Raw genomic sequence first — 16911 nt, 5'->3', positions numbered from 1 at the left:
TTGTGCTGATGTTTGTGAATTTCAATGGCTTCTCTGTGCAATCTGACAAAATAGTTGGTAGAATTGTCCAGTCTTTCAGTGTCTTGGAATAAGACCCTGTGTCCTGTTTGTGTCAGTCCATGTTCAGCCACTGCTGATTTCTCAGGTTGGCCAAGTCTGCAGTATCTTTCATGTTCTTTTATCCTTGTTTGTATGCTGCGTTTTGTGGTCCCGATGTAAACTTCTCCACAGCTGCAAGGTATACGATATACTCCTGCAGAGGTGAGGGGGTCTCTTTTGTCTTTTGCTGATCGTAGCATTTGTTGTATTTTCTTGGTGGGTTTAAACACTGTTTGTAGGTTATGTTTTTTCAAAAGTTTCTCCATCCTATCAGTGACTCCTTTAATAAATGGCAAGAATACCTTTCCTATGGGAGACTGTTTTTCTTGAGTTTTCTGATTTTTGTTTGGTTCAATGGCCCTTCTGATTTCATTCTTGGAGTAGCCGTTTGCTAGCAGTGCGTGATTTAGATGGTTAGTTTCTTCCTTGAGAAACTGTGGTTCACAGATCCGTCTTGCACGGTCCATTAATGTTTTGATTATTCCTCTTTTCTGTCGGGGGTGGTGGTTGGAGTTTTTGTGTAAGTAGCGATCTGTGTGAGTTGGTTTCCGGTAGACCTTGTGACCTAACTGAAGGTTTGATTTACGGATGACAAGGGTATCAAGAAATGGGAGTTTACCCTCAATTTCCTTTTCCATGGTAAACTGAATGTTTGGATGGATATTATTAAGATGGTTTAGAAAGTCCATTAATTTTTCTTCACCATGGCTCCAAATGGTAAATGTATCATCTACGAACCTGAACCAGACTGTAGGTTTGTAAGGTGCTGATTCTAATGCTGTCTTTTCAAAATATTCCATGTAAAAGTTTGAAAAAACATAACCTACAAACAGTGTTTAAACCCACCAAGAAAATACAACAAATGCTACGATCAGCAAAAGACAAAAGAGACCCCCTCACCTCTGCAGGAGTATATCGTATACCTTGCAGCTGTGGAGAAGTTTACATCGGGACCACAAAACGCAGCATACAAACAAGGATAAAAGAACATGAAAGATACTGCAGACTTGGCCAACCTGAGAAATCAGCAGTGGCTGAACATGGACTGACACAAACAGGACACAGGGTCTTATTCCAAGACACTGAAAGACTGGACAATTCTACCAACTATTTTGTCAGATTGCACAGAGAAGCCATTGAAATTCACAAACATCAGCACAACTTTAACAGAAAAGAGGAGAGTTTAAGAATGAATAAGGCTTGGCTTCCTGCCCTGAAAAACCTCCAGACAAAGACAACATTCAACAATAGCCATACAGATTAGTTTTGGATTACACACATTAACAGATCACTTCAGGATACAATGGTTCCATATTAACATACCATACCCTCATTAGCACATTATCTTGATACTTACAGGACAATACTTTTGCAGGACAATACTCAGCTCAAACCCAACCCCTTTCTGACTATATATTACTCTTCCTACACCCTTGACACTGAGAGACACTGTCCTTCAGTGTTACTACTCTGAAGATGCCTGCCACAGTTGCTGGCGAAACGTCAGGAAAGAAAATTCCAAGACCACGGTTACACAGCCCGGATAACCTACAAGAACCAATAAACTCTGACCGTGAAAGCCTTCGACAATATTTAGAGTCAGTATTGTCTACTCAGACCGGCAGCGGCTCTCCAGGGTCTCAGGCAGAGGTCTTTCCCATCACCTACTTGCCCAGTCTCTTTAACTGGAGATGCCGGGGTGAGCTTTGGGTGAACTTTGAGTGAGCTGCCAACAGCTGGAGCCACTCGGCATATCCACAGCACAGGCAACCTCCCCTTCACGTTGTGTCTTGAGATTATGCAAGAGAGACAAGGTTCAAGGGCAGGTTTAAAGACACTGACTCATCGGGCTTTGCCTGCGCTCAGCAGCTGATGGAGCATGAGGTGAGGGAGTCATTTCCGTCCACCTCAGATTCGCTGGTGACTGGCGCTGTGGGCTGGGTTTTCGTTGTTTTGGCTTGTGGTGTAGCTCTGCCACTCTTCCATGAGTCTTCCTGAGCCATTCTGGTGAACCATATGGCAAGCTATGTTTGTTTTGTTTCAAATTTCCCTGCTCGGAACCAGCCTTTTCTGCTGGGGGCAGAACGCCCGAACTGTCTCGCTCAGTAGGTGGACAGTAAATGGATCGTTGCTGCATTAAGGCAGAATTATGAAATGGGGCTGGTTAATACTTGTATGGCACTGTAAAAGGGAAGAATTAACACAGGCCAGGCACTGACAGCTCAACTGAATTTCCAGAGCGTCTGTCAACTCTGTTTCCGTTTGGGGGGGGGGTGTTGTAGGAAGAGTACTTATGAAGGTCAGACCAGAACCAAACAGGTTGAAATTAAAAGAGTTTCCGTCTAGACATTAGGAAGAATTTTCTAAGAGGTAGAGCGGTTCCTCAGTGGAACAGGCTTCCTCGGGAGGTGGTGGGCTCTCCTTCCCTGTAGGTTTTTAAGAAGAGGTTGGATGGCCATCTGTCAGCAGTGATGATTCTATAACCTTAGGCAGATGATGAGAGGGAGACCATCTTGGCCATCTTCTGGGCATGGAGTAGGGCTCACTGGGGGGGGTGTGGGGGGTAGTTGTGAATTTCCTGCATTATGCAGGGGTTTGGACTAGATGACCCTGGTGGTCCCTTCCAACTCTATGATTCTATACTTCTATGACAAGGAAGAACTTCAAACTCCTATTTACATCTCAGCTGGGGCTTTAAGTAAATGATGCATGCGTCTACCACAGGACTCTTCTTTTTTTGGGGGGGGGGGTTCTGCAAAGGAATAAAATGCCTATCCAAGTGAAATTCGTAGTCCTCTACCCTGCAAATCTACAGAAACATTACAAAAGTATTTCTATAGTATATTTGCGGTAGAGGTTACAGGGATGCCAGGCGCACTGGAGTTACACCACGACGTGACATCACTTCCAGCAAAAACCAGAAGTGGCATCATGACACCAGGGGATGATGCTCTAGGATTCGCCAAGACTCTGTGGTTAAGCCACAGAGTTTTAAGCAGATCCTACAGTGTCGCCCCTGACATCATGACGTCGTTTCCCGCTTTCACCACAAGTGAATTGCTGAAGTGCCCATCCAGTTTTCTCAATTTTTTTCCCACCAAGCTTTGAGGTACTGGCAAGTAACAGGGGATATTGCTAGGAGGTACCCCACCATTTTTAAGTGTAAGGATGTGTCACTGGCAACGAAGATCAAGTTATTTTGTGCCATTGTATTCCCTGTTACTATGTATGGGTGTGAAAGCTGGACAACGAAAAAAGCTGATAGGAAGAAAGTAGATTCCTTTGAAATGTGGTGTTGGAGGTTACGGATACTGTGGATGGCCAAAAAAAACAAAACAAAAAAACAAATCAGTGGGTTATAGATCGAATCAAGCCTGAACTCACCCTAGAAGCTAAAATGACTAAACTGAGGCTATTGAATTTTGGTCACATGATGAGAAGACAAGAGTCACTGGAAAAAACAATCAGGCCAGGAAAAGTTGAAGGAAGCAGAAAAAGAAGAAGACCCAACAAGAGATGGATTGACTCTATAAAGGAAGCCACAGCACTCAGTTTGCAAGACCTGAGCAAGGCTGTTAAAGATAGGACGTTTTGGAGGACATTGACTCATAGGGTCACCACGAGTCGGAAGGGACTTGATGGCACTTAACATACACACACATCCCACCATAGCAGAAGACCTGACAAGTCTAAGTACTAAGCATTTCCACCAAGGTTATTTTGTCTGAGAATACCACCAACTGTTAACATCCAATAAAGAAAAGACACAATTTCGAGACGAAGAGAATCAAAACCACTATGTTGCCAAAAAGAAGCCTACCACACATGGTAACAATTGCAGTTGAGAGGCAAAAATCCATTATAGCCATTCAACTGTTTTCCTATCTGACGTGCTAATCCATGAGTTAAATCTGAGTCAATCTGTGGTTACAAGGAACTAGGGAAGGGGGGGGAAATTGTTTTATTTTATTTGATCATGTACTTCCTCTAAAGCCCCTAAATGACTAAACAAAGGATTGGAGAAAACTTAAAGAAACAAAACAAATGAGTACATTCATTTGAAGGTTTAATTGTGTTTTTATTTTATATACACACACATATATTCCATCAACTTTGAAATCCAGCCAATAGATACATTCAGGCTGGGTTGACTCCCAAAGCCAACGCAAATGAGTTCATACAAAGTATTCATCTCTGAACTCGTTCACAGCATGCATTCCAGGCTGTGTCTGGAATGCAATTTCCTATGCACAAGCCCCACATACAACTCACGATGTGTAAGGAGCATGTACAAGTGAGCAACACCAAATCAGGCCTTCGCACGATGTCACACATTGACGAAGAAGAAGAGTTGGTTTTTATATGCCGACTTTCTCTACCACTTAAGGGAAACTCAAACCAGCTTACAAGCACCTTCCCTACCCCTCTCCACAACACCCTGTGAGGTAGGTGGGGCTGAGAGAGAGTGACTTGCCCAAGGTCACCCTGCTGGCTTAATGTGCAGGAGTGGGGAAACCACCCTGGTTCACGAGATAAGAGTCCACCGCTCACGTGGAGGAGTGGGGAATCAAACCCGGTTCTCCAGATCAGAGTCCACCGCTCCAAGCCACCGCTTTTAACCTCATTGCTGGAAGATGCAAGCATTCACCACACACAAGAAAATGTATCACACTTGTATGTAACTCCAGATCAACGAGCGAGGGTACCTGTTCAGGGCCTGCTCACTGGCAGCCCCAACCGTTATGGAACAACCTCCTCAGGGAGGTGTGACTGTCCCCTCGTTTTCAATAGTTAGGAGGCAGCTGAAGACGGTTTTGAGTAATTTACTAGCAGTCTTAAGTGTGAGTCTAAATTTTGATTTTTCAATGTATTTTATGTTTTCTGCTTCATGTATTTCATCTATATTGGAAATGAGCTTGAGCTAATATAAGGAAGAAAGGTGGCTAATAAATATTTTAAATAAATAAAATAAAACGAGAGAACGGTAATATGAAGACAGAAAAATCTGAAACCCTACAAGTGACAAAGTACTGAAACTTCCAGAATTCTGTTCTCTCCTTCAAGAGTTCATTCTTCATGATTTTATAGGCTTTGCTTGAAGATATGCCGTATTTAATACTAACTTTTAAAGCTGTATTCACAATGCTATTCTTTACCGTTCCAATTTACTTCAACTTTGGTTGTTAAAAAGGTAAAGGTCCACTGTGCAAGCACTGGGTCATTCCTGACCCATGGGGTGATGTCCCATCCCGACGTTTACTAGGCGGACTTTGTTTACAGGTTGGTTTGCCCTTGCCTTCCCCAGTCGTCTACACTTTACCCCCAGCAAGCTGGGTACTCATTTTACCGACCTCGGAAGGATGGAAGGCTGAGTCAACCTTGAGCCGGCTACCTGAAACGGACTTCTGTCGGGATCAAACTCGATTCATTTTTTAAAAGAAATAAAAGTACGAAAGACCTTTATCCTACATAAAGGTGATGGGGGGGGGATCAGAAATTTGCCTGGTAGATCATTAACCATGCAATCCTGAAGGTGAGAGCCGAAGCTCCATAGAAGCCGGCGTGACTCCACAGCAGCGTAGGTGCCCCCTTATCACGGAATAAAGTGGCACCTACGCCAGCAAAATCCCGGCAGAGGCAGCAGGCGCTGGCATGGGGGGCGTTCCCAGGAACAGGCAATGCCCCCTCAAGCTGCGGCGTGGCTGCGCCCTCTTTTTTAGTAACACAGCCTCGCTTTTTGCAATGGGGCATTTCCCCCCTTTTTCAATTTTTCTTTTTGGAGAAATACTTTTATTTTCTCCACAGCCGCCGGGAAGCTGACTCTTCAGGGAATTTACCAAGCAGGGGGGAAATAAGCTTTGATCTAACTTCATGGTAGAATGGGCAACAACTTTCTCTTCCACAGCTGAACTATCCACACACACATAATACCCCACAATATCGGCACAATCCACTTCACAGTGTGACACGGGCAAAGCCAAATGAAATGATCCAACAGCACTATGATAAGGCATTCTTCAGAGATACCCTCTCTCCTCTACCACAGTCCACACACTGAACCGATCTTCAGTAACTTATGGAACAACCAAGCAAACATCTTTTCACACTAGGTATAATTAAGTTGTGTATACACGGGCTTGCCATTGGCCCGTCTGCAGCTGGTAAACCCCTGCCCTTGGTACTAATCCTTTGCCCTCAAGAAAATGAGGAGCGGGGGGGGGGGGGAAGGAACCTGAAAAAAAGACCTCCACAGCGACATTCTAGGAACTTCTCTGCGTCTTTACAGATGTTACCATACAGATTAAAGGGAAATCCTATGTTGTTACCTTGAAATGATATCACATCCTCCCAAAACTCCACCCTCCCCAGGCACTGTCCTTGAAAGATCTTGGCATTTGCGAAGGCTGCGCTAGCTACCCTACAGCTTTAAGACAGAGAGGGTATTTAAACTGCGGGAAAGGGACAGGAAGAAAATACTCCAGTGACCCTTCCCCATTTTCAAAATATCACTTGCTGCTGAATTAGCCATTAAAACCCCAGGGAAGATCTTAATCACAGGGCCACCCTGGGGCATGTCTAGTTTGGTCCTGAAATTAAACCTGAACGGAGCACTGGATGCAGAGAAGATAGCTTGGACTTTAACAACTGGTATGTTGAAAGCAACTCTTTCCCGAAGAGACTCCCAAGAACAGAATGCAAATGATAAGAAGGGGTGTGAGAAAGTGTGTGAACTGCGTCATTCGACCAAAAAGCATTCATTTGGGGGAAGGAAATGGAGCTACCTCATTCACCGAGACATGATGCACATACCTCAAATATGCAAATCCTGAATCACGGGGAGGTCTGGGCCCTTCACACAGAGCTGTTTATCAGATTTCAGAAGTCGCAAGACTAGACGACCGACCCCTGCCTGCCAAGCCATTGTGAAAATTCACTGGAACAGATACACGGGAGCATATTCTGCACCGTTTTTAAACCAGGAAGGTGTTGTTGTTTTCCTCTACCCATTTAGGAAGACTCTTTGCAAGACAGCAAAGTATTTGGTGCAGAATTTAGCACAAATCAGAGTGGTACAGAGGTTAAAAACGGTGGTTTGGAGTGGTGGACTTTAATCTGGAGAGCCGGGTTTGATTCCCCACTCCTCCACATAAGCGGTGGACGCTAATCTGGTGAACAGGGTTGGTTTCCCCACTCCTCCACATGAAGCCAGCTGGGTGACCGTGGGCTAATCACAGCTCTCTTAGAGCTCTCTCAGCCCCACCTACCTCACAGGGTGTCTGTTGCGGGGAGGGGAAAGGAAGGTGATTGTAAGCTGGTTTGTTTCTCCCTTAAGGGGCAGAGAAAGTTAGCAAATAAAAACCAACTCTTCTTCTATAAAGAGATCTGTGGCTTTCATATCAGCTTAAGAAACTGGATACAAAGGCGGGTTTGTGTTCCCTTCCCCATATGGGAAGGACTTGTTTTGTCAGGCAAATGATTTCAGTGGGCACAATCCAGTTCAGCAGGTGCAATGCTTAAACTTTCTACAGGCAAGTTTTTATAAGTGGGGTTGCCCCTAAAGCCTCTCTCCCCCATGGCCTTAACGGCACTGATATTTGCACAGCTCAGCAAGTTGGTCCAAGAACCTCTCTGGCTCTTGAAAGAGTCCTATCAAACCATAGGATGAGAAACAGCAAATGTTTGTGATGCCATGCGAGGCACATCAGATTAAGGCTGAAGTCACAAGTGCAAGCTAGGGGGTGTAAGAAAACGCTTTGCACCCATGAGCTCACACGCCTACAGCTTCGGGAACATGATATGGATAGCCACAGGCAGCCACATGCTAGCCACAGGGCAGTTCTGCCCCAACTACTTCATGAACACATGAAGCTGCCTTATACTGAATCACACCCATAGAATCATACAATCATAGAGTTGGAAGGGACCACCAGGGTCATCTAGTCCGACCCCCTGCACAATGCAGGAAATTCACAACTACCTCCCCCACACACACACCCAGTGACCCCCTACTCCGTGCCCAGAAGATGGCCAAGATGCCCTCCCTCACATCATCTGCCTAAGGTCATAGAATCAGCATTGCTGACAGATGGCCATCTAGCCTCTGCTTAAAAACCTCCAGGGAAGGACCCTTGGTCCATCTAAGTCAGTATTGTCTACTCAGACCAGAAGCAGCTCTCCAGGGTCTCAGGCAGAGGTCTTTCACATCACCTGCTTGCCTAGTCCCTTTAACCGGAGATGTTGGGGATTGAACCTGGGGCCTTCTGCATGCCAAACAGATGCTCTACCACTGAGCCACAGCCCCTCCTTCTCCTGTTCACTTCGTGGTGGGAATTTTGCGGTCAAGTCGCAACCGACTCATTGTGACCCCTAGCGGGTTTTCAAGGCAAGAGACTAACAGAGGTGGTTTGCCATTGCCTGCCTCTGCATAGCGACCCTGGTCTTCCTTGGTGGTCTCCCATCCAAGTTCTAACCAGGGCCGACCAAGCTTAGCTCCCGAGATCTGATAGGATCAGTCTAGCCTGGGTCATTCAGATCAGGACCACATATACTTATCACACCCTTTTTGTGAATACATGTTTGGTCCTGGAATTAAGAGTGTGATGTTACTCCAGTGCGCCATGGGCAACTCAACCGCCAACCCCACCCTAAAAGAATGCATGCTCCTGTGATGTAGAGAGGATTTCTCCACTTATCTGATGAACCGCTGACCTCGCACAGGAAGTAGAGCAGTTCTCAGCAGCAGAAGATGGGGTGGGGGGCTGTGGGGCTTGTGGAATTAGTGCAGAGCACATGAACACATGAAGTTGCCTTATACTGAATCAGACCATTGATCCATCGAAGTCAGTATCGTCAACTCAGACTGGCAGCCGCTCTCCAGGGTCTTAGGCACATCCCCTACTTGCTAGTCCCTTTAACTGGAAATGCCCAGGGATTGAACCTGGGACCTTCTGCATGCCAAGCAGAGGCTCTACCACTGAGCCACGGCCCCTCTCCATGGCTCTCCAGGGTCTCAGGCAGAGGTCTTTCACATCACCCTTTAACTGGAGATGCCGGGGATTGAACCTGGGATCTTCTGCATGCCAAGCAGATGCTCTACCACTGAACCACGGCCCCTCCCCTATAGAGCCCCCAGTGTTTCCAAACGTTTTATTTTTTGGCACTTGGGCCAAGGAAGATGCCTATCCCTGGCAGACCACACGCTGCACTACAATTGTTAGAAGCGCCCCCATTCTCTGCAGACCTTCGACTTACTTGAAACACGAGGGGATTTTCCTGCTCTTCATGCTTTTCGACGTAAGCTGCGACGGTCAGGACGACAATATGAGACAGAGACGAAATACTGCTAACGATGATCGCATCTCTCATTCCAAAGGGCAGCATGGTGTAAGCGGTGAAAATTATGAAGAGAAAGAACGGGACCTGTAAAAAAGAAACAAGGAAGGGGCTTGGTTGTGAGTTCTTTTTTTCCAAGGGGTGGTGGAAAGGGCTGTCAAGTCGCAGCTGACTTAGGGCAGCCCCATGGGGCTTTCAAGGCAAGAAACTATCAGGGGTGGTTTGCCATTGCCTGCCTTTTCATAGCAACCCTGGGCTTCCTCAGTGGTCTCCCATCCAAATACTAACCAGAGGTGACCTTGCTTCGCTTAAGAGATCTAGAATCATAGAATCATAGAGTTGGAAGGGACCACCAGGATAATCTAGTCCAACCCCCTGCACAATGCAGGGAATTCACAACTACCTCCACCCCATACCCCGTGACCCCTACTCCATGCCCAGAAGATGGCCAAGATGCCTTCCCTCTCTGCCTAAGGTCATAGAATCAGCATTGCTGACAGATGACCATCTAGCCTCTGCTTAAAAACCTCCACGGAAGGAAAGCTTACCACCTCCCGAGGAAGCCTGTTCCGCTGAGGAACCGCTCTAACTGACAAGATCTGGTCAGTCAGGGCCATTTAGGTCAGGGCATTTTCCAAGTACCCAGACAAATTGGTGGCTAAACACCAGAAAACACATAAATAGTGAAATTTCAACTCCCCCTCCCCCTCCCGTCCAAAAAAACAAAAAGGTTTTAAAGAAACACTGGGCACAGAAACTTCCTAATAATTGTATGAAGTATATAGAGCCCAATTTCTCTCATGGCTGGGAAATGCGTAAGTTATTCCGCTTGTCAAAACTCTAGAAATTCCATTTACGCTGATTTATACCGACATGAAACTGCCACGTGGAGAACAGACAGGGACTTGAGGATGCACAGAAAGAATTGGAAGACCAAGATTTAGATAATCATGGCCCTACATGCTGCGGATAAAGTGAAATCCAGCATCATTTGCGAGACACCGCATCATTGTCAACGTTTGTCATAGTTCATTCAACTCTCTGCTCATTTGCGCCAGTCAGACCCCCTGCTTCGAAAGGACACAGCTTTTCTCCTTTAAACTATTAATAACAAAGCAGGGAGCAATTTACTTTTTATTCTTGAAACAAGACCATGTCTCACCAATCTGAACAACATCCAGATAAAAGGTAGTATTTCTTCACACAAGGCATAGCTCAATGGTGGAACTCCCTGCCCCAGGATCTGGTGATGGCTGCCAACTTGGCAGGCTTGAAGAGGGGAGTGGACATGTTCATTGAGGAGAGGGCTATTCATGGCGACTAGTCAAAATGGATACTAGTCATAATGCATACCCGTTCTCTCCAGGAACAGAGGAGCATGCCTATTATATTAGGTGCTTTGGAACACAGGCAGGACAATGCTGCTGCAGTCAAAGTCTTGTTTGTGGGGCTTCCTAGAGGCACCTGGTTGGCCACTGTGTGAAGAGACTGCTGGAATTGATGCACCTTGGTCTGATCCAGCAGGACTTTTCTTATGTTCATGTACACTTCTGTGTTTCATGCATTGGGAACCTGATTCTGTGCATTTCACATGTACATACTATTGGCAGGAGAATGGCTGAAAAGTGTTTTAAGCAGCATGTGTGAATTCAGCCCTGTGGAAGGTTGGTTTTAGAACTGCTTTTGTATGTGTAGGTCTATTATATTGTGTGTGCGTGTAAAGTGCCATCAAGTCGCAGCCAACTTATGGCGACCCCTTTTTGGGGTTTTCATGGCAAGAGACTAACAGAGGTGGTTTGCCAGTGCCTTCCTCTGCACAGCAACCCTGATATTCCTTGGTGGTCTCCCATCCAAATACTAACCAGGGCTGACCCTGCTTAGCTTCTGAGATCTGACGAGATCAGGCTAGCCTGGGCCATCCAGGTCAGGGCATTATATTATATTAGGCGCTGAGGAACAGCAATGCTGCTGCAGTCAAAGTCTTGTTTGTGGGCTTCCTAGAGGCACCTGGTTGGCCACTGTACGAACAGACAGCTGGACTTGATGGACCTTGGTCTTATCCAACATGGCCTTTCTTATGTTCTTATGTTCAAGTTCAGTGGGCAGTTTGGCCAGCCACTGTTTCATACTTTTACCTTACTCACCAAGTGGTACTAAGAATAAAGGGGGGGGGCAACAGGAAATCATGTACCCAACCCAGGCCTCCTTGGAGAACGGGCACACTGACAGATCACACAGTTAGTTTACGTAAATACCTGTTCCCATGCCGCAACGTGAGATGCATTTCCCTTATCAAAAACAGACACGTATCCCAAGACCAGCAAGGAGATCCAAATCACAGCAGCAAACAACTTCAGCCGGCACCAGAAGAAAGATTCAATGTAAACCAGAACATAAATGATGATAAAGATGGCCAAAGCTATGCACACAGTAATAGTGAAAGCCAGGTGCTCGCGTGGGTCCTGCATAAAAACAAAATCAGGGAATCACAGGGCGTTCACTTTTTAACCCAAAGCCAACTTGACAGAAATCTCCTGCAGTAGAGGGAGGGGCTGTAGCTCAGTTTGTAGAGCATCTGCTTGGCATGCAGAAGGTTCAAGGTTCAATCCCCGGCAACTCCAGTTAAAAAGACTAGGCAAGTAGGTGATGCGAAAGACCTCAGCCTGAGACCCTGGAGAGCCATGGGGAGGGGCTATGGCTCAGTGGTAGAGCATCTGCTTGGCATGCAGAAGGTCCCAGGTTCAATCTCCGGCATCTCCAGTTAAAGGGACCAGGCAAGTGGGTGATATGAAAGACCTCCACCTGAGACCCTGGAGAGCCACTGCCGGTCTGAGTAGACAGTATTGACTTTGATGGACCAAGGGTCTGATTCAGTAGAAGGCAGTGTCCAAAAGACCAACAACCTGAAGAAGTGAGCTGTGACTCACGAAAGCTCATACCCTGCCAGAAATGTTGTTAGTCTTTAAGGTGCTACTGGACTCTTGCTCTTTTCTACTGCTAAGGGTTGCCAACCTCCAGGTACTAGCTGGAGATCTCCTGATATTACAATTCATCTACAGCCAACAGAGATCAGTTTACCTGGAGAAAATGGCCGCTTTGGCTATTGGACGCTATGGCATTGGACTCTATGGCAAACCCCGCCCTCTTCAGGCTCCGCCCCAAAAACCTCCTGCTGGTGACGAAGAGGGACCTGGCAACCCTAACTACTGCTACAGACAAGACTAACATGGCTACCCATCGAGATATCTCCTGGGTTTTTTTTTCTAAATCAGTATCATAAATAAACCAGTACAGGTTAAATAGGCACTATTTATAGATAACTGCAGAACGGCTGTATTTTGCAGTCGTCTGCTGTATCATAGAACACTACCTATTGAATTAGCTTTTTGTATATTTGTTTGGGACTACCACTGTACTAACTGTGATGTGCTGTTTGTTAGTGTTCTGTTTCAATTATAAATGTAAACAGTTGAAGTCTTAAGTTGTATATAATTTGGAACTTTCCCTGGTGAATTCCCAACCCAAAATATGGGTAATTTCATTTAAAGAGATATGTGTTAGAAATCATGAACAAAGTAATACTCCCAGACAGAGGGTACTACTTGACAGAGGTTTGTTTATTAGACTTTAGAATTCAGCAATGAGGACTGACAGCGACTCATAAGCCCCTCTTGACCCAGGACAAGAGGCAGGATTGGGTCACACCATTCCAGCCAAGTGCCAAGGGGTGGTCTTCTCCATCCCTGCAGAGCAAGAGGGGGCAGATTTTATTGCTTTAGTTAATCATTTAACTTCTATCCCGCCTTCCTCCCCAACGGGGACCCCGAGTGGCTTCCATCGTTCTCCTCTCCTCCGTTTTATCCTCACAACAGCCCTGTGAGGTAGGTTAGGCGGAGAGAGTGTGACTGGCCCAAGGTCGCCAAGCCATGCTCCCATGGCAGAGTTGGGATTCGAACCTGGGACTCCCAGATCATAGCCCGACACTTTGACCACTACACCACACTGGCTCTCTTTTTCTCCTTTGCCAGGATAACACTAAAAGTAATCACTCCCTCGTCTACCCAAACTGTTCTCTCCCAGTGGCTTTTTAACACAGTTTTAACAAAATCCAAGTTCTATTTCCTTAATTTACTATCTGGAGTTAGCAGAGCCATTCACATGGACAACCTTATATTTCAACTCAGCTTAAAGCTTTAAAACCAGACTCTGTAATATAATACTGTTATTTAAAACATTTATTAGCTGCCTTTCCACCTTGTGGTACTCAAGGCATGGTATAATGAAAACAAAATAACAATGATTTTTAAAAAACATTTTAAAAAACACAACTAGGACAGCCAATAAATAAAAAACTAAATTAGTCAAATGCAGTCCTTCAACTGCCTCCTGAAGAGTTGTTTATTATCTATTATTAATATGATCATTATTATTGTAAATATATATGCATCCCCTTGGCAAAGCTCTTTCTCCCACTCTGTGCGAGAACCTAACTTTCCCACTTTGGCATCCCGTTGCTCCAGAATTTCCCTTTCTCTAAGAAGGCTGCAAAGCAAAACCCCAAAAAGGTTTCTGTGATGCATGAGACCAAATCCCTCGATGTTTCGATGGAAATGCCTCCTTTGATTTTGTTTGTTTGTTCGTTCGTTTCAAGGAAAATATCAAAAGGCAACATATACTCACGTCCTGGGCGCAGAGGAGCACAATGAGCGTCACGCAGTAGGCAAAGACAATGCCCAGCAGGAAGAGGAGGAGAGGGTGTTGCTGACTCGAATAACGGTACTTCTCGTAGAGAGGGTCCGTGATCCTGCAGCTGTCGTTTTCGTTGAAGAAGTATTTGCCTTTCGCTGGCATTTTAGTCTGTGTCTGGCTCCTCTCCCACCGCAGGCAAGAGGGGAGGGATGCGCAGTTCTGAGCTGAAGACGCTGTGCCAGCTGCCGGTCAGGTCGCCGCCGCATCTGCTTTCTCCGGCCGCATCGCGTCCCGCGTTCGCACCTCTTCTTATAAGCGCCCAGTCCAGATCTTAGCATAAACGGAATCGGAGCAGCCTCCTTCGTCTCCTCCTCCTCCACCACCACCCTGAAGCCATGTGCTACTCATCAAAAGTAGCACATTATTATTTTTTTCTCTCCCTCTCCTCTTTTCCTCCCCAGACTTGATTGCTACTTGTGCTGCTGACGGGAGGCCGTTTCTCTTTTGCCACATTCACTGCCACATCTTTCGCAAGCTGTCAGCAATTCCCCCCCCCAGATTAAGGCTTTGTGCGACAAACTGGGGAAGGAGAGAAAGAGAGAAAGAGAGGGTTTTTAAAAAAAGGTTTTCAATATAGCAGGTGTGCTTTTGTCTGCACGAAAAAGTGTCTGTTCTTCAGACCTAAGGTAAATACTATTTAACAAGAGCAATACTCTTTCTCTCAAGAGAATGAGTCACAACCTGTCTCCTTCGATGCTATGTTCCCTCCGCTCACAACAAAATACTGTAGCATTATGGCGACCAATACAATTATTAATCACTTTTCCCCCCCACCCCATTGCAACGTGCAAAATTCCAGTCCTTCCCCAGCCTGTAACAATACCTGGATTTCATCGTTTCAAAGGGCTGTGAAAATATATTCATTATTCTCAGCAGCCAATTCTATAGAGAGAGGAAAACCGGGCCATGAAAGTAACATGGTTTCACAATCGGGGCAGTTTTAGCCACAGGGTATTTGGGGCAGTTGCTTCAGGCCCCAGTAGGGTTGCCAACTACCAGGTAATAGCTGGAGATCTCCTGCTATTATAACTGATCTCCAGGCAAAAGACATCCGTTCACCTGGAGGAAATGGCCGCTTTGGCAATTGGACTCTATGGCATTGAAGTCCCTTCCCCTCCCCAAACCCCATCCTCCTCAGGCTCCACCCCAAAAACCTCTTGCTGGTTGCGAAAAAAAGACCTGGCAGCCCTAGGCCACAGGCTGGGTAGGTCCCTGACAGTCCAGCGACCCACCCCTCCCCTCCAACAGAGGGGGAAAGAAGCGGAAGGGCCAGCAGCTGCAAAGTCCGGCTGCCCCCTTTGCCTTGCCCTAGGGTTGCTAACCTCCAGGTGGGGGCTGGAGATCTCCAGGCGTTACAACTGATCGCCAAATGACAGCGATCAATTCCCTTGGAGAAAACAGCTGCTTTGTTGGGTAGACTCCATGGCATTATACCTTGATGAGACCACGCCCACTGTCTTCCCTAGGCTCCACCCCCCCAATCTCCAAGCAGTGGTTAAGAGCGGTGGTTTGGAGCGGTGGACTCTGATCTGGAGAACCGGGTTTGACTCCCCACTCCTTAGGGTTGCCAACTGCCAGGTAGTTAGTGAAAAAAGACAGCAGTATAGTGCATATAACAACAGTGGTATTTATATCTTAACCTCTCAAAATAAATGAATGCAACAAATTATATATATAATATAACACAGTGGTATTTATATCTTAACCACTCAAAATAAATGAATGCAACAAATTATATATATAATATAACACAGTGGTATTTATATCTTAACCACTCAAAATAAATGAATGCAACAAATTATATATATAAAATAATTTGTTGCATTCGTTTATTTTGAGTGGTTAAGATATAAATACCACTGTTGTTATATGGACTATACTGCTGTCTTTTTTCACTAATTAACTTACAGCAGGATAACCTTAGTTTGCCAAACTGCCAGGTAGTAGCAGGAGATCTGCTAATACAACTGATCTCCAGCTGATGGAGATCAGATCACCTGGAGAAAAATGGCCGCTTTGGCAATTGGACTCTATGGCATTGAAATCCCTCCCCTCCCCAAACCCCGCCCTCCTCAGACTCCGCCCCAAAAATCTTCCGCCGGTGGCGAAGAGGGACCTGGCAACCCTACCACTCCTCCACATGAGCGGTGGATGCTAATCTGGTGAACTGGATTTGTTTCCCCACTTCTCCACATGAAGACAGCTGGGTGACCTTGGGATAGTCACACTCTCTCAGCCCCACCTACCTCACAGGGTGTCTGTTGTGGGGAGGGGAAGGGAAGGTGATTGTAAGCTAGTTTGATTCTTCCTTAAGTGGTAGAGAAAGTCAGCACATAAAAAGCCAACTCTTCTCTTCTTCTATTACTACTTGACTGGGAGCCATCTTGATATTTTCCTGGTATTTTATTCGGTATTTGTTTCATATTTATATTAATATGGGTTTGATGATTATGACTATTGCTTTTTTCATTCGAGTTTTATGGTTTTATGCTGTTTGAAATGTTGTTATCCGCCCTCTGCCTGGCCTGGCCTGGAATGAGGGTGGATTATAAATTTAAATGAATAAATGCATAAACATTTAGCCTGGATCCACCACAACAATCCCAGAAAGTGGTTGAAAACATTTACAGTGCGTTCCTAAGCACAGTTACCCCCTTCTAGGGGTAAGCTCAGGAACTGTTAAACTCAGGAAAGTCATTTTTTTTGGGGGGGGGGGGAATCAATGAATTA

General features: G+C 45.8%; 1 protein-coding gene across 1 annotated transcript in view; it reads right to left on the bottom strand.

Moving 5' to 3' along the window:
- Positions 1 to 14283, bottom strand: part of ADCY7 (adenylate cyclase 7) — a 61499-nt gene extending 47216 nt beyond the window's left edge. Inside the window, exons 1-3 of the mRNA XM_056862958.1 lie at positions 14113 to 14283; positions 11688 to 11894; positions 9352 to 9519 (exon numbers count right to left, since the gene is read on the bottom strand). Of these exons, the coding sequence (XP_056718936.1) occupies positions 9352 to 9519; positions 11688 to 11894; positions 14113 to 14283 (546 nt within the window). The remainder of the gene's footprint in view (positions 1 to 9351; positions 9520 to 11687; positions 11895 to 14112) is intronic.
- Positions 14284 to 16911: the final 2628 nt, after the last annotated feature.

Source organism: Euleptes europaea, chromosome 17 (assembly GCF_029931775.1).
Source record: "Euleptes europaea isolate rEulEur1 chromosome 17, rEulEur1.hap1, whole genome shotgun sequence".
Classification (NCBI taxonomy): domain Eukaryota; kingdom Metazoa; phylum Chordata; class Lepidosauria; order Squamata; family Sphaerodactylidae; genus Euleptes; species Euleptes europaea.
The sequence above is the reverse complement of the archived record's forward strand: the minus strand, read 5'-3'. Positions and strand labels throughout refer to the sequence as shown.